The following is a 22924-nucleotide window of genomic DNA, read 5'->3' on the forward strand; positions in this document are numbered from 1 at the left end:
TCCTTGTATGTCTTTCTTTCGTTCTAAGAATCAGCCAGCATACAATATACCTATAATCTGTGAATATATGAATTTATGTTGGTATTAATGTATTAATACCAAGTTGGTATTAATGTATTAATACCAACATTAACATAGTGTTTGATGTTGTGTGAGAGTGGTTTTTGAACCTCAAACATTAACATTTATTGATTTATTCCACGGGAAATATTACGAATGATATTGATAAATAGTGCCTGGTAAATAAATATATCCGGCGACGTGATTAGACATGTCTATCGAAATAGAATCTGCAGAGTAAGCAAGAGTTTTTGATTTGCAACTTGGATTGTAGATTTCGTTATGTTATATTGATGTAGTCCCATATATTTTAATCTTTTTGTTTTATTTCAGTGTTATACGTTTAATTCAGCAATACTTGAAGGAGTCGAATTTAATTCGCACATTACAGACGCTTCAGGTAAATAATAGCATTGCCTCCGAACACTTTAATGTTTTGTGAATTTCGACGGAAAGATTTGTTGCTCAGTACGACGTTATTAAATGAAGTACATTAAAAAATTTATTGGATTTCACATTAGTGTATTTACGGAATTACAGGTTTGAACTATGTTGTTAACTGTCGTTAAGTTGCTTTTCTTCTTTCTCAATTAAACTTTTGTCTATATTTAGTATGCATTTCTAGGTTATGTAATGGAACAGGTCACCATACTTTAATGACATACTATAATTAGAATTGCAGTTAGCATTAAAAAGATACCTAAATTCACACACTTTTTATTCTGTTGCTGAATGTTTGAATTTTGAAGAAGATTAATAACCCTTTTAGGAGTTACTCTACTTACATAAGTCTGTTGTATAGAAGAGTGGCTTTAATGCAACATGTTAACACAGGATGCCCCAGTTTCAAGTCTCATCCCAGAGACCAGCTATCCTGACTGGTGTTTTCTGTAGTTTTTCTAAGTCCCTCCAGGCAAATGTCGGGATAGTACCTTAAATTAGGCCTCGACCACCTCCTTCCAAATGCCTTTCAATTCATTCACTATCATCCTCTCATTTGACACTATATAGTCTCAGCCACTAGAAATGAATCTTTAAATAAACCATAAAAAAATATTTAACATGTTCATTCTGAATATTTTTCATTTGTGAAACTTCATTTATATTTTAAATTGTACTGTTCTGTATATTTGTGCTTTATGACTTATTCTACATCCTGTAGTCAGTCTGATTAACTCTGTGTCTAGTTTAGGTTGGCTGTCTTCTGGGTTGTAGCACAGTGTAGTATGGTAGGAGTTTACCATTGTTTTAGAGGTATTTGCTGCCTACTTCATCAGTGTGATAATGATGGGCACTGATAATGGAGGCAGCAAGTAGCTCTGAAATGTTGGTAAATTACCAGATTATGTAGTGCTACAGCTCAGAAGACAGCCATTTTCATGCTTGCCATGATGAGAAGTTCTGATCCTACATAAATCCATTTAATTTTGCATAATTATCTGCCTTTATTTATTAATAAATGTTTTTATATCTTAGGAAGAGACTGGAGTCTCCCTGAACACTGTCGACAGTGTGGAAGGCTTTGTGTCGGATATTAACAATGGACACTGGGATACAGTCCTGAAAGCCATACAGTCACTTAAACTTCCGGACAAGAAGCTGATTGATCTTTATGAACAGGTACGAGAGAGAGATAGATAATCCATTTTACATTTGCCATACATTTTATGTGTGTTATATCAGGGCATGATGCATTTTTCTTTGAACTAGAAGCCAACCCAAACAAGTTCTTACCTGTAGAGTTTTATATTTAAATGACTAACAAAAAATTATTTAATTTGCCACTAATGAAGCAAATAAATTACCTTATAAGGCACACAAAACTTTGTGAAGTTTGTATTAAAATCACTTCATCTCTCTGTCTGTCTGCCCACATGCTTTGAAATAAATTGATTTTGATGAAATTTGGTATTGGATAGTTTTACAGAAATGTGTCAGGCTCTTTGAATCTTCATCTGTATTGGACAGTTTTAACATCTACTACTATCTGTTGTTTTGACTTCATTATGCAGGGAAGTATATTTAGCCATAACACAGTACATGATTTTACAATTATGAACTTGGTCTGTGCTTAGTGATCTATCTTCAGTTATCTTAGTGATTCTAAAGGAACACAAATTGTCTTCTGTCACAAGCGTGAGTCTCTTATTTTGAGTCGTGTTCTCTCGTATCTCTCAGGTTATCCATGAGTCTTTGCTGTGAGCCACTCTATTGGTGGATGGATGACTGTGGTGACACCCATGCTTGGAAATTAGCTTTTTGATGCTTCTCATTAGAAGCATCAAAAAGCATGCAAGAAAATATTTTTTTTAATTCCTCCATACTAAGATTCAGTGCCTTGTTTGTGAAGCAAAGTGCAAAGTCCTGGGATGTATTTGTCTCTAGTCTTTCCTAGTCCACCATCTCTCCTTGTTTCATCTGTCAAGTCTCGTCATGACAGCAGTTTCTTATGTGTACCTCACGTTAGATGGCTTCACGCAAATGGTCATTGAATGTTTTAAAAGTTTTATCTGTAAGGTCTGAGACAGACAATGAAGTCAGAATGGCCTACAATATAGCCATTTTACAATACTGGAGTTTGTCTTACCGCTAGTTTCTTCTGTGACAGTCATCCTGATGTTTATGTGGAATCTGAAGAGCCTCCTCTTACCCTGCAGAGGAATCTTCTCATCTTTGGTTATGCTGTAAAGTTGAAAACACAATTCCATCGCCCCTCACATGGCTTAGCATTTTATCTCGTTCCTTTAAACAAGAATGAATTAATCAAAACAGCCCCTTCACTTGTTGGTGTTCAATTTCACCAGCTCCTCCAGTGACTTAATGCAGCATTGCCACGTGTTATTTCTAAGAGGCTGTCTTCAATTCCACCTTTACTTTTTACACATCCATCCTAAAATCTCCAACTTGTAGGACTCACAATTGGTACAATCAGTATTTCATAGAACTAATTTCTGCTTATTCAGACCACAGGGATCTGTACTGATGGGTGAATCCATCAGTAGGACTACCCACCATTTGGCCTGGCCAGTCACTGGGCTAGGGTCATCCTCGGTGGTCTAGTGGTAGCATGCTTGCTACTGGACCCAAGGTTTGCTTATTTTTAAGGATGATAAAAAGCCGTAGCAAGACTTCCTTCGGAAGAGAAGTAAAACCGGCGGTCCCATTTCGTAGATTTGTGGCATGTAAGAGGACCTCCACAAGAAGTGGCCAAGACCCACACTGGGTTTTAGAGCCACAAGAAGAAAAAGAAACTCACTGGGCTAGGATATGTCTGAGATCTGCAGCCCCTGTGGAAAACCCCAGAAACTTCCCTCCATAATGCCCCGTTTGCTTGCTACTCCAGAGCCTTTGTCACCTTGGGCCTCTTCTCTTGTGCCTTTCTGACTGGGACTGGACACCCCTGTGCTTTCACCATCTTTGTTGCAACACTGTGAACTGAGGTCTTTGTTGGAGCACACATTTGGAACAATTACCTCAGATCACCGCCACGGTGGTCTAGTGGTCAGAACACTAGCCTTGTAAGCTTGGGGTCCCGGGTTCAATTCCCGGTGGTGCTCAAATTTATAACTTGTGTTGGGTAAGGCCGTGGTGTAGGCATCACGGAGTTTTCCTCCGGGGGCTTCCCCAGTTTCTCCGTGGCATCCCAACAATTACTCCATTCACACACAGAAGAAGGCAATGGCAAACCACTTCTGATCATCTCTGCCAAGAATGTATATATGTATGAAAACCTGAAGAGGTTGGAAGGATCCTGTTCATAATATATGGACCTGTCGTCAGACAGAACACTACAAATAAAAAAAAAAACCTCAGATCACAACACAACAATAACATTGTATACCGTTGTTGTCTTGGACACTGTTGTTGCATTTGTAAACCCCCCCCCCCAAATTGGTTGCCTAGCTGATGTCATCACTTGTGCGGAAATGTCACAACCTAATTCAAGAAAAGCCATTCATAATTGGTCGTGCTGCTGCAAAACTCATGTTATTGTTCTGTAATGTTGCAGGTTGTGTTGGAGCTCATTGAGCTGCGTGAGCTTGGTGCAGCACGCTCACTACTGCGACAGACTGACCCCATGATCATGATGAAACAGCAAGAACCTGAGCGGTACATTCACTTGGGTGAGTGTTCCTGTTCTTTGATTCGTCAAACGAGTCCTTCTTACCATCTGAACAGAATGTGATGATCACACAATTTTCAGGTTTTCTGACACCTTTAAAAATATAATAAAATGAAAGCCTTTTATTCAGGTTGTATGTAATCCTTTGCAGCTTTAAACACAGTGGTATATAGTAAATTTATATATTTTTTATTGCGATAAATGGTACAACAATAAACATTCGAATGAATATAAATTGTCTACTTCACCATAAAGTATGGATTTAAGTGTCGTAGCAAAAGGTCATATTATTCAGCTTGATGCTCAACAGTTCTTAGTTTTGATTTTGTGCACATTTGACCCTTAAATCTACAGTTAGCACTATGGGATTTGCCGTTGCAGAATGAAGTATTTAAACCTTAAAGGGAATGCGATTCATAAAAACATTACTAATTGTACTGGCAGATCACAACTACGAGGTGCGATCGGAAAGTTTCAAGACTGTGCCTATAAAAACCCGTACACTTATCTCAGGTATTAAATTCATCCATCACCCTCGAAGTAGTTCCCCTGGGAGTGAACACAACGATCCCAGCGCCGCTGCCAAGCCTGGAAGCATCCCTGGAAATCTTTCTTTGTCAGCCTGTCAAGTACCATCTGCGATTCTGCCTGAATCTCTTCTATCGTCTCAAATCTCCTTCCCTTTAGCTGAATTTTCATCTTTGGGAAGAGGAAGAAGTCACACGGAGCTAAATCCAGCGATCCGGCAAGATCTTTGAGCTCCTGACAAACGAGAAGTCGATTCTTGGTCCTCAGACAGGAGCCTTGGCACAAACTTGGCTGCGATGCGTCGCATGTGGAGTTCTTCCTTTAGAATCAGCTGACAGGTCCCATAGCCTATCCCAACAATGTTGCACAAGTCGTTGATGGTACGACGTCGATCTTCGTGAATGGCCTGCCGAATCTTCGTAACATTTTCGGGCGTTGTGCTTGAAGATGGTCGTCCAGAACGCTCGTCATCATCGACAGAGGTTCGGCCATTTTTAAAACGTGAATGCCACACAAACGTTTGTGCACGACCCATTGCGGACTCCCCAAATGCTTGCTTTAGCATTTCATAGCTTTCCGTAGCCGTTTTGGCGAGTCTTTGGCAAAATTTGATGCACACGCCATTCCGAAATCGCAGGAGGGTCGGTGTAATGCACTACCAAAACGCCCGTAACTAAGAAACAAATGCTAATTCGATGATGCCGGCTGGCACACTGATTCACTATGATTGTAGGCCGCACCCCCTAGCGGCAGAAGCTCGTACTACATCCGGTTCGCCCTCTATTGACACAGTCTGGAAACTTTCCGATCGCACCTCGTACGTGCATAGTTTGGCCGCTCGTTAGTGGGTGCATGTCAGTCATTTTGTCTTGCTGCTGTGCTACAGTGTCAGAAAATAAAGGGAAGTGAGCACAGTTGTCATTTAGCCTTGTGTTCATTTCTCTGCATTTTTGTGGTTATATGCATGTTGTACACTGATTAATAGATGGCAGTCAGTAACTTAGAAGCTTCTTACAGTGTGTTCCTATGTAACTGTAATATACCATACTATTAAAGATTTATTTGAACTGTAACACTTGACCTTGAAGAATATGTACAGTAAAAAGGAGAATAAGAAAGTAGAGCAATGCAAGAATACAGAGGACTGTATTATCAGTTGGAATTGACTATTTTTCTCTGGTCAGGTCCTCAATTTACCTCAGGCCTCTCTCACATTCATTAAATCTGTGGGCGTCCATGCTGCATCCTGCTTGTTGCAGAAGGCCTTGTTTTTACTTCTTACCAACAGACCTAAGAGTTAAACAGTCATATTTGTGTCTTACGATGAATATTTGGTCCACCAACAATGGTAACATAAACATTACTGTACGATGTTTGGTTCGTACACTCAACAGATACGTGGGTTGAGAACCGGAGCTGACCTCGTCCTCGGGTGTAGTAAAGGTGGCCACTTACTCTTTTAGGTCCATTAGAAAGAGCTAACCTCAATCACTGTCACCTTTTGTACACCCGAGGAAGAGGACAGATTGGGTTCTCAAAATGTTGCGTGTTTTTTTGAATATCAGGTAATGGAATAAGTCAAAAAACTCAGTAATCCAGACCCAGATTGAAGCTCAAGAGGGTTATCTTAAAAAAAGAATTAAGTGCTTGTTTGTACTGAAATGACTGGAACTTCTACAAATTTAATCAGGTTTAATTCAAATTGTAGGCGTTTTCTATATCTGCAGAATATGAAGATGTGATTTACATTTTGTTGGTAATTAGTGTGGTAGCCCTTAAATAACTGAAAAGAGAGGCATACATAGTTTTGGGGGGAATAGGTTAAATAATTTTGTACTTGCTACTACCACCAAGATCTGCACCGGCGGCGGCTCCAGGCGGGCTCGCGCCCTGACCCTTCCGCGCACACTGCCGCACCCTCCTACTCGCCGGGGCTTCAGCTTACACGCCTTTGCCTTCCGGCTTGTGGCGAGTGGGCGAACGTATTATTTGATCCGTTCGTAATTCTTTGTCTTAGAGCTGAATTATGGGAAAGTAAGATACGTTATGAAACAAAAGTGATTATTATATTTTAACAAAATCGCTTCATTTTATTTAATTTAATTTAAAAATATATAGCCACGGTGGTCTAGCAGTTAGAACGCTGGCCTTGTAATACTGGGGGTCTCGGGTTCGATTCCCGGCGGTGCCCGAATTTATAACTTGTGTTGGGCAAGGCCGTGGTCTAGGCAACACGGAGTTTTCCTCCGTGGCATCCCAACAATTACTCCATTCACACACAGAAGAAGGCAATGGCAAACCACTTCTGGATCATCTGCCAAGAACGTATATGAACAGGTCCCAGTCCGAGAAAAGGATGGAAGGATCCTGTCCATATGGACCTGTCGTCAGACAGAACACTAAATAATAATAATAATAACATCTAAAATATACATCTTTTTGTGACACTGTATATGTTTACTTGCCATGAATGTGGTTGTATGTTGTCACTGATTTTTAAACCGAGAGTTGAAGGTTTTCTTCTAGGTAGTTGTGCCACATAATCTGGTAGAAGTTTACCAACGTTCAGAGGTGCTTACTGTCTCAATCATGAGGGTGTTGCAGGCAGTAAGGGCCTCTGAAATGTTGGTAAACTTCTACCAGAATGCATAGTGCATCTGCCTATAACACAGCATGTTCATACTCGCTTCTGTAAAGACCTCAAATACAACAAACTGATAGCAGTTTTTTGAAAGAGCCAGGATGAGCTACAGGTCATTCTTATGAGAAAGAGATTAAATTAGATTAAGATTTGTTGGTAATGTATAATGCTGGGGTTTCTATTGTGAAAGAGATGAACTTTGAGATTACATAATACTTGGAGGTTCCATATGATAAAAGTGTTTGAAACTGTAGTTTTTATTTATGGTGGATCATCATAAACTTTATATTTCAGAGAACTTGCTGGCCCGTTCGTACTTTGACCCCCGAGAAGCATATCCAGATGGCAGCACAAAAGAGAAGCGACGTGCTGCCATAGCACAGGCTCTTTCTGGAGAGGTTTCTGTCGTGCCATCGTCTCGTCTTCTGGCTCTGCTTGGACAGTCGTTGAAGTGGCAACAGCATCAAGGACTTCTCCCTCCAGGTGTGGTTCTGTAGCATGTTTATGTGTAGGAACGGTACATTGTTGTCATCCCCCCCCCCCCCCCCCCCCACTAATGCTGCGCCAAGGAGCATAAGTGTTATTAGTGTGTATTTAATCACATTCTTGTTGAAGGTGCCAAGCCAGTGATGTGGTTAGTCCATTTATATGAATGATATGATTTATGCAAGAGGCTGTCTCCAAATGTATTGAATAAGTAGTTACAGACAGCCGGCAGGGGCTGGCCCTCCATGTTGGGGTTGGACTGGGGCTAAAAGATTCTCACTTTAAAAAAGCGACATTTTACGAAATATTTCTCAAGGCCTTGGACTTTATATAAAAAGAAAATTGATCTTTTACATTAATTGCTGAACACAGATTAAGGGTGTTTGAGATAATGATGCTGTGGAGAATATTTGGACCGATGGTGGATGATGTGAAAGAGTGGAGATAATGGCATAATGAGGAGGTGCATTATTTATAATTTTCATCAAATGTGTTTGGGATGATTAAATTAATATCATTAGCTTCTCAAGAAGGATTCTCTTGTATACAGTTAGTTATTTCATACCTCAGAGAAAACAATGCATCTCCATTACACAGATCAGATGGTTAATACTGCTTATTCGTAGAAGCATATGAATACCTAAGTACACTGTGGACAGAATTGCATTGTTATTGAATGTTCCAGTAGGTGGTCTGTATAAGTTTCCTCTGTACTTTAAAGCATTGAGAACTGTTGCAGATTCAGCATGAACAACCATCGGAAGACTTGAGGTTCTCACAGCGGTGAATATGAAGATTTCTGCCTTCTGAGTTGTTGCGCTGTGTAGTCTGGTCGATGTTAACCAACGTTTCAGAGGTCATACTGCCTCCGTCATCAGGGCGATGAGGCAGTATGACCTCTGAAACGTTGGTTAACATCGACCAGACTACACAGCGCAACAACCCAGAAGACGGAAATCTTCAACCATCAGAAGTTTGGTATACATTTCACAAGAGTCCATACGCATAAAAACATGTTACAGGCACGACGATCGATCTGTTCCGAGGCAAGGCGGCCATTAGAGATCAGGAGGAAGAAAAGTACCCGACGCAGTTGTCAAAGCAGATAAAATTTGGACAGAAGTCACATGTAGAGTGTGCGCGCTTCTCCCCTGATGGACAATATCTGGTTACTGGCAGTGTCGATGGTTTTATAGAAGTGTGGAACTTCACAACGGGAAAGATCAGAAAGGATCTCAAGTACCAGGCTCAGGTACTGTGCATGCCCTGTGGACAGTCCTAAAGCTCCGACTAAAGCAGTATATGTGGAATAGTGTAGCCGGATAGTGTGGTCATCTGAATCTGGCATTATTTTGCATGCCAGGGACTTAACTGATCTATATTCTTGGACGTTTTGCTTTGTCAGTTAGTTAAAAGTACAGAGAACATTCCAGAAGCAAAGCCAGCTTCTAAAGTGTTTTTTTTTTAATAATGGGCAAAGGAAAACAGCCAAGAATATGTTTCAGTTTAATGATATCCCTTCATCAAAAACTGTAAGTCTAATTCTAAGCACTATTTAAATTACTAATTTGTAAATGTCTGTTCTTAAAGAGCTTATATTAGTGTGAACTGTTAGCTCTCCTATAGCCGTTTCTTATGATATGAGACTTGACCAAGGTTTGATGAAATGAGCCTCAAATACTGAGATAAATTTATTGTACTCTTAAGATTCTTTTTTGTAATGTGTGGAACATAAATTAAATAAAATATATAATATAATTCAGGTCTATACACAAACTTTATTTACAGATGTTAAAATTTAAAATTTAAAATTTGCGCTATTCATCGTTACTACGATGTTACAATACTGCGCCTTCATTTACTACATGTTTCGATGCGTAGCATCATCTTCAGGTTTTTCCTTTAAAACTACTTTATATCGTAACGATGAATAGCGCAAATTTTAAATTTTAAATTTTAACATCTGTAAATAAAGTTTGTGTATAGACCTGAATTATATTATATATTTTAATTATAAAACACAAACATGACGCATTTAAACTTTAAATATAAATAAATTAAATAGGTCTACTCATAATTGTATTGTATGTGACATTAAGTACGGAATGATTTTTACTGTGACAATTTAAATTTGGTGCTATAGTTTTATTAGCAAACAGAACTGCTTGAAAGTTTTACAGACCTTTTTGCATGCTTGGAAAAAATGGTTTCTTAACCAGAGGTATTCAGTGTAATGTCCTTGTAGCGCAAAAATGATGCACAGATGAAATATCGTGTTCTTCAAATAACCCCACAAAAAGTAGTCGACTGTTTGGCTTTGGCATAGTCGCTGCTGATGATAATACATCAAAGAGCATATGTTATGCTGTTGTGAGCTTATTGAAACCAGGCTGTATTTATTTCAGTGCTTTATTTGTGCAGTGAAGGTACAAATGAATCCCTCGGCAGAATGAGGTAAACATCAGAAGTAACTGTACTACCAATGCCACCTCTTTATTATACTGATACACAAACACTGTATAGCGGGTTGCAGTAGTAAACTTTGGATTATATGAAACCAAAATTCTGAATTGTGTTTGTTAATATAATTATCAAAATGCAAGTAAGCCTCGTCAGAGAAGTGAAGCAATGATAAATCATGACTCTTCTGTGATGTCCCTGTTCTCATAAATATTAATTGCTGTTCCTCAAGACTTTTTATTATTACATGAATTGTTGTGTTCATAACTTTCTTCAGACAGAGACTCATTTTTTACACCCCTTTGCACATTTATCACACACTTCCATTTACTTCAAACTGTCGTACATGTGTCTGGTTTGTGTAATATAAACAGAAAAGTTTTAGAAATATTTTCTTTGCACAATAAGACAACAGCCACCAGAAGAATTACATTTTTTAAGACGTCACATTTCGTGAATCTTCCTCTTTGATACCTTATCACTCAGTTTAACATTTCCAACAGCTTATCAGAAATTTTCTCTGTGTACTTACTAAGTAAGGTTACATTCATTAGTAAAAAAGAGTTACATGATTTTTTTAAGTGTCATTAATATCCGTAATGTGTGTTTCAAGAGAGATAATATCTTAAGTACTATAACATGCCTAAGCAGCAGTATATGAATCTGTATTCATGTTGCTGGTTCAAATATGTGAAATAACTGTCATCTCTTCTTCCGTCTCTTTTTTTTCCCTCACTGAAATCATGTTCACTGTCTGCTAATAATTTGTTCGTTAAAGAAAGTTAGAAGGTCTATTTCATAATCTAAGAACAGTAAATTACTCTTCATCCGCAATTAAAAAGAAACACACTGTCTTCTATCTCACCCAAGAACATTACTGATGTAAACAAAGGAGGGGCAATCACCGTGTTCCCACCACGCGATTGAAGGGAGACAGGTGCACTTATGTCAACCTGGTGCTCATTATACAGACCATTGTATTATATTTGCTATTCTTATGAATTTCTTAATCCCTCTCATGAATTAATTTTAAGCGACCTGGCCAAAACGCACACTATCATTTGACAACACTTGTTGACATACTCCCTATAATTGTTAAGCACGTGCAGGTTCCTCTCTGCTAATCACGTGATGTGGCTACAGTTGAATTCTCCGCTGATTTCTTTACGCCAGGATCATTCTTGAATGAGACAAAGTAGAGTGTGGAACTAGACCCAAATCCCTTTATGTGTGTGAGCTGTTGGTATTATTAGCATTTTGTCACAGTTTATCTCGTATTATAACTGCAATAAACACGTATTTCATTTGTAAGAAACAGCCACTTTGTAGAAGGTGTTCTGAGTAGCTGAGACGTGAGTTGTTTGGAAAGCAGGAGGCCCAGGTTCAAACACAAGTCATTAAAAGAACTTGTGCAAAATATGCATCTTAATTTTCTGTTCTGTAGGACAACTTCATGATGATGGAGGAGGCGGTGCTGTGCATGTCATTCAGCAGAGACTCGGAGATGCTGGCGTCAGGTTCACAGGATGGGAAGGTGAAGGTGTGGCGCATTCAGACTGGGCAGTGTCTGCGTCGCTTCGAGAAGGCGCATATCAAGGGAGTGACTTGCCTGCAGTTTTCACGTGACAACAGCCAAGTGCTAAGCGCATCCTTTGATGCAACCATCAGGTGTGTGTGGGTGAACGTCTGGCACACAACAGGGTGTTTCTGGACACCCTTGGATGATGACAGCATGTGATAGCTTCTGCATTTGATACATGAGATTTTGAGACCCTTTAACAAGTGTTCTGCAGGCAGGAAAAAGCACCCTGAATAATGTGTATTGTTATGTAACATTTTATCACGTTCTTTAGAGTCCATTGTACCCCAAAATGGAAATATCTCAATTTTTTTCTTAATATGCTTTCTAAAGTTTGTCTGGAAATGTTTTATCTTATTGTATTTTGTTGTTGCTTTGGTTATTAATTTGTATTTGTTAATCTTTATTGACTGTAGGAGATAACAGTCCAGTATGTGTATTTTATCACTGTCTGAATGGGACTATAATGTCTCATTACATATTAATACTAAAAACTTGATATATTTACAGAAACAGAACTTCAATCATGTGTGTCGAAAATGTTTCTAAAGGCTTTTAAGGTAGTCAAAAATGTTTATACCTAAATCATCCACTCCTAAGTATGGGTTTGCTTTTATAAAAAATCCCGCAAGAATTATAATGCCCTGAAATGTGTATGGATTTCTCCAAGCATGGTTAGGTTAGGTTAGGTATGTTTACCTGCTTTGTAATGCTCTGGGTATTACAGTCAGAGGTGCAAAAGTTTATCTTACTTCCACGTCCAGTTATGCGTCTTGTTCAGTGTAGACACTCGTACATTAACATAAAGTCCCATAGACTGTTGCTATTTTCAGCTATAGATTATCTATGACGGAGCATGTATCTCCGGCCTTCTTGCATTAAATACAAAACCTGTATAGCTGCATCCATACAATTCTGGCCTGTCACATTGTTAAATTAATCCAGCTTCCTTTGTCTAAAACTGAGCAATCTAAAATTGGTATCAGCTTACAGCCACTTCAATGCTTTATGTCTAAAACCATTTGCTAATAAAGTTTTCATTTTCTAGAAAGTTGAGCTTATGTATGCATGTGTGAAGATCAAGGATGTCGACTGTCGGTGATGTTCTACGAACACAGAGGCCTTTAAATTGTTTTATGCTGTTCAATGTACCATGTCTGCTTCAGTTCTGTGCTTGATATAAATTACTCTAAGGGCACATGTTGAATTAATTAGTCATATCAGGAATTTGTGCCACGGTGGTCTAGCGGTTAGAACGCTGGCCTTGTAATCCTGGGGTCTCGGGTTCGATTCCCGGCGGTGCACGAATTTATAACTTGTGTTGGGCAAGGCCGTGGTCTAGGCAACACGGAGTTTTCCTCCGGGGGCTTCCCCGGTTTCTCCGTGGCATCCCAACAATTACTCCATTCACACACAGAAGAAGGCAATGCCAAACCACTTCTGGATCATCTGCCAAGAACGTATATGAACAGGTCCCAGTCCGAGAAAAGGATCGAAGGATCCTGTTCATATGGACCTGTCGTCGGACAGAACACTAAATAAATAAATATCAGGAATTTAATAAGGACTTAGACTCACTCAGAATTCTTATGATTCCTAGCGTATTATAGTATCTAAGTGAATGAGGTGTTCAAAGGCATCTGGTTCAAAACTTACTGTGTCTTCTCAGATCACTGTCTGTCCATTCCTGTACTTCCTTACAGCCCCATTTTCTTCTTCCTCCTGAAATGCTACTGAAGTTCTCCAGCAGTTGACATATGTTCAGTGCTGTTACTAATAAATAAAACAGTTGCTGTGTCAAATTGCACTTGGGTTTTGTATTAACATTTTCTTTCTCCTTCTATTTGCAGGATTCACGGTCTCAAGTCTGGTAAGACGCTGAAGGAGTTTAGAGGGCACAGCTCCTTTGTGAATGAGGTTGTCTTCACTCCAGATGGGCACAGCTTACTGAGGTCAGTTGTACTAAGAATTCCATTAGCCTGTATGAAACAGAAGTGATACATAAAAAGAAGAAGGCTTGCAGAAGCGTCTAGTTTTTTGCACGGAGCTATGCATTGAAACATTTTATTTTGACAGCTTTATCTTTCACAGCATGCCATCTGCTTTTATTTTACCATTCTTATTACAGTACCCTTTATATTTTCATGCTACGAAATTTTGCCTAAGTTGTGATGTCTGTCATTTGGAGTGTGGCGGTACCCAGCTTGAGTTTTCGGCAGAATTCTGGCTATGCGGACAGGTTTTGCATTTATGACATTTGAGGTTCTCACAAGCGTGAAGATGTCAATGTTTGTCTTCTGGGTAGTAATGCTGTGTGTGTACTTCAGCCCTGAAGATGGAAACAGCAAGTTTATCCAAAATACAGATATCTTTTCTACAAGTCCTGACAGTGTTACTGCCCAGAAGACAGACACTGAAATCTTTAGGGGTGAAGATGGACAGTGTTTTCCTTCGAAACATTGGTGTCTACCTACAGCCAAGTGCGAAGTATGGCTTATTCCTTCCCACTCTTTGAACGTTTACAGAACATAATAACTCATTTAGTTGCGTCATTGAAGACTAAATATGTAACCTCTTCGGTTCATATTTTTCTTCCTTAAATTGTTTCCACACTTGTGGGTTACCTTTTGCATAGGCATCTCCAGTTCTGTCTGCCCTTACGTGCATTTTCATCTTCAGTCTTCCAGTCTCATCTACTCTCTACATCCGTCGTAACTTGGTCTTTCCATCATGTGCATGGTCTCCCCCTGGGTCTTCTTCCAGTTATCCTCATTTCTGTTAATCTTTTTGGTATTTTATAATTATACATTCTATTAATGTCAATCCACTTCTCTCAGTTTAATTCTGTATTTCCTCCATCATGAGCTCTCTCTGAATGTGTATTTCTTCTTATTCTGTCTTTCCTGGATTTCCAAATTTTCCCCTCAGGAATTTCATCTCAGTTGCTTGTAGTTTATTTTGTTCTGTATTTGCACGTGTCCATGTTTCTGCTCCATATATTAGTAAAGTAAAGTAAAGTTTGTCCCACTATACGCCATGTAGGCGCTTGGGGGGAGTGGAGGTATAGCTCCTCTCTTCCTTGACCTCGGCACTAGATGGGGGTGAGTGGTCAGCATCACGCCCCGGCCGGCTTTACCCCCGGGAAAGGACCCCGGTACCCATTGTGGAGGAGGCTGGGTGGGCCCCAGAGCCGGTCTGGACGCAGAGGCTAGAGGAAAAATCCTCTGCCCCCGTCGGGGATTGAACCCCGGTCGTCCAGCCCGTAGCTAGTCACTATACTGACTGAGCTATTATATGGAGATGGGGGTGGGGGCCTCCATATAATAGTATCTTTTTAAAATGCATGTTGAATACTGTAATTTTACATTTTATGTCTGTAGCTAAATCATAAAATTCTGAAGCCTTTCCAGTTCTTTAATTTTGTATCTCGCCATTTTTCTGCAACTTGTTTCCCAGATCTCTTTATCCCATTTGTTTTCAGTACTATTTCTTCTTATTTCTCCATTTCTCTACAGTCTTAACATTGCTGTCATCTCTCAATTCTGTCATTGAACTACTCTCTGCAGTCATTATATAATATTTTCTCATTATAGCTTCTTTTATTCTATCTGTGCACCGTGATCTTTCCTTTTGACTACTCCCATTTTTTTTCAGCCACATACCTCCTCTGTTGTTTCTATAAAGCTGACCTTAAGTCTGTCCCATTCTTCTTCCACTGATTGTATTTCAGCTTTAGGTGATTTGGTCTTCAGTAGTTCTGTGAAAATTTCTTTATCGTCCTGATGTTTCAGCTTCCACATTTTAATTTTGTACACTTGGTTTAAAATTGGTCATCTTTTACCATTTTAAAGTCTGCAATTAGGATTCTGTGATCTAACCTTATGCTTGCCATTGTTTTGACATAATTTAATATATTCCAAAGGTTTCTTGTCATTATGATATAATCAATTATGGTTCTGAATTTAAGATTCCAATGGCAATTTATCTCGTGCATTTCCTTTTTTCTCCACCCACCCCCTTTTACCAGCTGTTATCAGTCGTCTAGTAATTTCTGTCTCACATGGTTAAGAACCTGTCCCCTTCAGAATTTCTTTCATATTCTCCGTGAGTTCTCAATGTGTTTTTATACATTGGAAAATGTTGTTTTTCTTCAGTATGGTGTTATATGGTTCTTTTCCGGTACATAACGCTTGCATGTCGGCAGGTGAGTGCCATAAGACATATCAGAATCATGATTGTTTGCAGTGCTTCATCAGATGGCACAGTTAAGGTGTGGAGCATCAAGTCTACAGAGTGTACCAGTACGTTCAAGTCTCTGGGTGGCGCAGGTGATATAACGGTGAACAGCATCCACCTGCTGCCCAAGAACCCGGAGCACTTCGTAGTGTGCAACAGATCAAACACTGTCGTCATCATGAACATGCAGGGACAGGTGAGTATCTCATTCATGACTTGCAAGTTTTCATTTCAGGTTCTCACAGTGAGAAGTATGATGATGGCAGTCGTCCGGGTTGTTGCACTTTCTAATCTGATGGAACTTGAGGTTTTCGCGACATTGAGTCTGAAGATGGCTGTCTCCTGGGTTGTTTCACCATGTAGTCTGGTAGAATTTTCTCGCAAAGACCTCTGAAATGTCTGTAAACCTGTAACATACTACTCGGAAGACAGCGATTCTTAGTCTGATAGAATTTTACTGATGTTTCAGAGGTACTTACTGCCTCTGCCATCAATGCCCTGGTGATGGAGGCAGCAAGCATTTCTGAAACAACATTAAAGTTCTACCAGACTGCACATGACATCTGTCTGCTTATAAGCTTTTGTTCCTATGGAATTTTAAAACTGGAAGTGGGGTAGATTATTTAATACAGTGAAACCTCTATCCATCGTTCCCGGAACTATCGTTTTCCCGGATACATCGTCCGTTTTGTTCGGTCCCGAATACATCCAATATAAAATAATGTTACATTTTCCCGCTTCTATCGTTCCTCGAACTATCGTTTTATCGCATCGATCGTTCAAAAATCTTAGTCCCGGCCCACAATTTTCCCGCAATGATCGTTTCTGAGAATTTAAAATGCTGGGTTTTGAGATAAATTATTACCGAAAGACGCACGATGTTTTTGGAATACGCAGTAGCGGTAACCTGTTATGTCGCCCAACCAGCACAGATTCTTTTGGAATGAGGGGTCAGCGGTGCAGGGGTGATAGTTGGAGTGAATGGCGGTGCCCATTGTCAGAAATTTTACGATTTTAATTTGGGTGCACTCATATTTCGTTCCAGCGATGCCAGATGGCATGTGCAGTGTGAATTTCTTCACAAATGCTTTTATTACAAGTACAAAGGAAAGGCTGGCGGCACTTTTCTTTCTTCTGGTTCATCTCGTTTCCAGCGGTTCAGGGTTTTCTACAGCTACGTTTCGTTGAGTTCGGCAGTAATAGTATTTCCATTCTTCCTGTTATTGTCCGCGAAGGGGGTGGGAGTGGTGAGGAAGAAGAAGACGACGAATGCGAGCCCGAAGCTTTGCCGAGTTTTGCCGAAGCGCACGCTGCATTGGCGAAAGTGAAGTCGTTCTTTTATGTGCTTAATATTAGTGAACGTGACGAGGAAAACATTTTGAACGTGGAAAGTGCTCTGTTTGGTCTAAAACGTAAAGTTTCGACAAACCAGTTGTCCATTAAAGACTTTTTTGGTAAAAAGAAGTAACTTTGAAAGAGAAACATTGTTTTTTTTTTTAAATTTTTAATGCTTTCCCGCATCTATCGTTTTCCCGCATCTATCGTTTTCCCGCATCTATCGTTTTCCCGCATTCATCGTTTTTATTTCCCACCCCCGCCGAAAACGATGCATCGAGGTTTCACTGTAGTAAATTTAGTTCTAGCAGGAACATAGGGAATTGTTTTTCTTGACTGCCATGTCTTAGGGTGATGTGGAACCGACAAGACTACTGTGCATTGTAACTCAGTATCTGCTTAGTGATGTGTGGGTGGCTATAGATCCCCTTGTTTACTGAAATGTCTAGTATGGCGTCTGTCATTTTCTGGATGTTATCAAAATATTTGTGATGATAGGCCAACCTTAGAGTCTTTCATCAACTTCAGTTGCCGCGAAAGCTTCACTTTATACACCGGACAATATGCGTTAGCAGGATTGTTAATTTGTGAATCTGCACACCTAAAAGTAGGTTGTGTTGATTTTAGAAACACATCTCCTCTAAAATGAATTTCTGGATGTAGTATTTGATCACTTCTTAACTTTTTGCAGCATAATTTTTGTAAATGCAAAATTCCTTGGCATTGTAAATAACTTTTTAGTTTTTTTAAGACTATTTACTACCCTGAGATGTACGTTCTGCAAAGAAGAGTTTACTAATAAAATTTTCTGCATTCTGTTTATGTCTAAAAGAAGCCATGGCTACCACTTAACATGACAGCACTAACTGGAACTTTGAAAACAAAACTATATCTCACAGGAAGAATTATATTTAACATAGGCAGATGCTTGTATGTATTGCCAACAGATGTCCCACACTTACAGAAAAAAAATCATTGCATGAATACAGTATTCATAGGGCCATGAAGTTTGAACTCACAATAATGTGAGTTCTGTGGAAATTGGCTGCTAACTTGCCTTGTAATGTTGTGAGCTTTGCAGCGAAAGGGTTTAGGCAAGACACGATTGGCACAATGCTGGCTTGCCAAAGTGGAGTCTACTGGAGTTTTACAGCCCTGCTCACTGGATGCTTCATGCCATGATGTTTAGAGAAGGAAGTCACTCTGTAGGGTTAGAGCTGTGCTAAGATGTCATGGCTTGAACAAGCACTGGCAAAAGAATTCTGATTCAGGAGTAAATGTTCGGCAGTTATACTTACAACCCAATAAAGATGGCACTGTTTGTAGTGTCTAATTTGGCATTGAATAAAACATATTATTTTGCCTAATTTGACATATTGTCATGGAATTAACTTAGAAGAACTGACGTAGACAAAATAGCGTTACAAGAACCAGTGAATTGAGTAATATTTAAACCATGCTCCACCTGAATACGAATCAGATGTATTTCTGTCGGTGCCATATGACCATAGTGATAACATTTTGTTTCAGGCTTCCTATTATAACACAGGATATATTCTCCTGGTTGCATTTAAAATGAATGAAATGTTCCCATTGTCTGTGAGGTATCGTAATCAAATCTTGGAAATGTAGTGTCTTAAATTCATTGTCTCCTTGCTTTTAGGGCAAGTGGCTATTTGTAGAGAAGTGCTTGTATTGGCTATTTTGAGTTGCATAATCATTTATAATTTGTGTGAGTAGATTGTGAGGTCGTTCTCCAGTGGTAAGCGTGAGGGTGGTGACTTTGTTTGCTGTACCCTGTCGCCACGTGGAGAGTGGATATACTGTGTTGGAGAGGACCTCGTGCTGTATTGTTTCTCGACGGCATCTGGCAAGCTGGAACGGACTCTGAACGTGAGTATTATTGCAAGATGTTGGCATTCAGCGTTTTAATGTGCGTAGAGAGATCACAGCACCATTTAATGAATGGCTTAGAAATTTGGCACAGTCAAAGTTTTGCAAAATTACAAAAATAGAATGCAAAATATGTATTTAGGCTTTATTTTGTAGTACTAGCTGATAAGTTATTGTAAATAAGCATATTACAATTTTATATAGCCACAAATTATAAGCCTCTTCAATGTTCATATGTGGAATACTTTTAGGAGTGTTAGATATTTCAGATATGATGAGAGTATTCGGAGTTTTAAAATCTATGCAGGCAGAACTAGGTAGAAGAAAAGGACATGATTAGTTAAAAAGTTACGGGTTTACAATCTGTACTACTCCCTCTGTACGGATGAAACCATTTAAAGAAAGATAATTTGCAAGTTCTTACCCTGACTTTTGTGCTCCTGCTCCAACACCGCTTGAATTTCATGCTGTATTTATATGATACATCCTTTTACACATTAAGACCTGTACTTATGAAGCTTGCGTAATCATCGGAAACAGTCCGCTTTGTGGAGCAGAACATGACACTGTTATTTTGCAAAGACTAAAACAGTTCCTTTGGCTGCAAAGTCAGAATTAAATGATAATTCAACATGCGCTGTTGGTGGAAACTAAACACAGAAGCAGCACAGTATCTAGAACCCACTGGAGCTGTCGTGTCGCTGGTTGCATGTGTTGGTTAGATCACTGCTTCCCAAACTTTTTCTTTCATTACCCGAAACCGCTTATCAGAAAGTCCTTTTTACCCAACGTAGGTAAAACACTAACTGCACAGAAAACATATATGACAAGTAAAAATTAGGATTTGAATATTCATTATATTATTTTAAATAAATTAAAATTATATAATGAAGATTACCTTTTCCAATTGTGTACGGTACGATTCATAAACACAGCCAACTCGATACGTACCTCACACCGCCATAGCTAGCAACACACTGCACCTAAAGTTTAGACTAGACAACTAGACTCACTAACTTTAGTTTAGGGGAGCGGTAGGTGTAGACGTACTTTTTCAATTCTCCATGTGCATGCAAGCGTGGCAAAAATGATTGAATCTAATAACAAGAGTATGGCTCATATATTAAATAGCGAATAAATACTCGTTAGACTGTTTTAGAGTATCGGTGCACAATGACTGATCGCTTTCTTCAGAGTACTTCTACACTTCTACGGTAAATTTTAATGTGTATTCTGAGTTGTGTCGGTACCCAAAAAAAACCACTTTTACCCCTTTTGGGTAATTTACCCAGGTTTGGGAAGCACTGGGTCAGATGGTTAGAAAAGGAATTTTACGTTAAAATTAAAATTATTAGAAATTGAAATACCGAGGTATTTCATACCAGATAATGTGTTGCCATTCAGGGCAGAAGTCCAGTTCTAGGCAGTGGGATGCAGTTATGTATGTCGTGGCATTACTGTTCTAGTGTAAATGCTGTTCTTTGCGTTGCAAGTAACTACCTCCATGGACCAAAACCCTTGAGAAGCTAATATTATGCTCAGCTAGTTAAGAAATTGTCCTCACTTTAAGGAACCTGGAGGTTCATCACAGTTTTCAGAAGAACCCACCACATGTCCCCCTCCTGAGCCAGATTAACCGAATCCATACACCTAAATTATCTCTAAGATCCATTTTAATGTTATATTCCCATCTATGTTTAGGTCTTCTGAATGGCGTCTTCTGTTCAGGCTCTTCCGGCCAAACTTTTGTACTCATTTCTCGTCTCCCCCACGCGTGCTCATGCCCCACTCATTTCATTCTCCTTGGTTTGATTATCTTAATTATATTTGGTGAATAGTATAAACTATGGAGCTACTCATTATGCAGTTCCCTTCAGCCTCCGTTACTTGTTTTCTCTCACGTCGAAATATTCCCCTCAGCGCCCTGTTATCAGACACCATCATTGTTCTTACCTTAATGTGACAGGCTAGGTTTCGCACCCATACAATACAATAGGTAATGTTTGTTTTTTTATATGGCAGATGGGGAAGGCAGAACATTATAAACTGAAATTTATTTATTTTATTTTTGTCATCAGGTTCACGAGAAAGATGTGATAGGAGTGTCACATCATCCGCATCAGAACCTGTTGTGTTCATATAGTGAGGATGGACTGCTGAGACTCTGGAAGCCGTAGACAGCTCGTCTGTTTTGTGCAAGCTTCTGTGTTGATCAGTGTAATGTGTATTATAGAGCACATTGAATGTATTCCTGTTAATTTTGCCACTGTAGCGTATCCTTACCTTCATTCCAAACACTTTTGTCCAATTTTTAAATACCTAACGTAAGCAAAATCTTACATCTTAAGATGTTCAATGCAGAAGCTATTTTCTGTGGCTCCTGTGATAGCTATACAAAACTTTCAGCGAAGTGACCATCACTCTAGCTTCTTATATGGGAGGTTTGATGTTCAAATCTCAGCATGGACACTGACTCTTTTGACTGTTGTTTTTGTGGTTTTTCTTAGTTTTTCACAACAAATTCTGGAATAATACCTTAAAAATAGTCCATGATTACTTACATCTCCTTCACAATTCACTTATCATACATTCATTTGACATTAGATAATGTGCAGTTGATGAATCATCATTCATTATACTATAGCAGTACTTCTCAACCGGTTAGTCTGAGACGTTCTTGGTTTGAATGAAAAGGTTTGAGACTCCGAAGGTATAAAAAGTCTTAAAATATGATTTAGTAATGTCAAAAAATAATTACTTATGAACCTTAAAGACATCTGTGAAGTGCTTTTAAATTTTAATATCCTTGAGGATGACCGTCTTCTGTGTTGTAATGCCATGTAGTGTGGCAGAAGTTTGCCATTTCAGAGGCCTTCATCATCAGGGAAATGGGACTTATTGCCCTGATGATGGAGGCAGCAAGGGCTGCTGAAATGTTGGCAACTTCTACCAGACTGTGGCGCTGCAACCCAGATGACAGCCATCTTCATACTCTCTGCCATGAGAACCTCAAATCCTACTTTAAAGTCCTTGTTCTGAATTGGAGCCAGGATAGCTCAGTCAGTCATATTGACTGGCTATGGGCTGGATGACCGGTTCGATCCCCAACAGGGGCAGAGGATTTTTCCTCTAGTCTCTGCATCCAGACCAGCTCTGGAGCCTACCCAGCCTCGTATCCGTTGGGTATTGGGGTCCTTTCCCAGGGGTAAAGCGTGGCCAGAGCGTCATGCTGACCTCTCCCCCCCAAGCAACCTACATGGCGTGTGTGGGACTCCTTTATTTTACTTTTTATTCTGAATTATTGTACTTTGTATGTGTGTGTGTGTGAATGGGTGCATATTAAAAGTTTCAAAATGGTAGAATTGTTATTGGAGGGGGAGTAATTAATAAAGTACCGAATGTAGTTGCACTAGAACAATTCTGTTATGTTTTGTGGCCTGCCATATGTGGACGAATGCAGATATGCAGCATTAATAAATCGCCCAACAATCACACCGTAGTGTTCAGGTTTTTATTATTATTTCTTCTTCTCTTTTCACAGATTTTTCCTTTTCTTGATACCGGTCCTCCTGAACCATTGATG

General features: G+C 39.4%; 1 protein-coding gene across 1 annotated transcript; it reads left to right on the plus strand.

Annotated features, from left to right (window-relative positions):
- Nucleotides 1-113: 113 nt before the first annotated feature.
- Nucleotides 114-22840, plus strand: Smu1 (Smu1 spliceosomal factor). Its single transcript, XM_022085371.2, has 11 exons — nt 114-297; nt 394-460; nt 1537-1680; nt 4070-4184; nt 7647-7835; nt 8861-9090; nt 11743-11966; nt 13728-13829; nt 16123-16309; nt 19189-19341; nt 21420-22840. Exons 1-11 carry the CDS (start codon nt 272-274, stop codon nt 21516-21518), a joined length of 1536 nt encoding a protein of 511 aa, XP_021941063.1. The 5' UTR covers nt 114-271; the 3' UTR covers nt 21519-22840.
- The last annotated feature ends 84 nt before the right edge of the window (nt 22841-22924 follow it).

Source organism: Zootermopsis nevadensis, unplaced genomic scaffold (genome assembly GCF_977971745.1).
Source record: "Zootermopsis nevadensis isolate Lab colony 2312 unplaced genomic scaffold, Znev_1.0 Znev_ptg000017l, whole genome shotgun sequence".
Classification (NCBI taxonomy): domain Eukaryota; kingdom Metazoa; phylum Arthropoda; class Insecta; order Blattodea; family Termopsidae; genus Zootermopsis; species Zootermopsis nevadensis.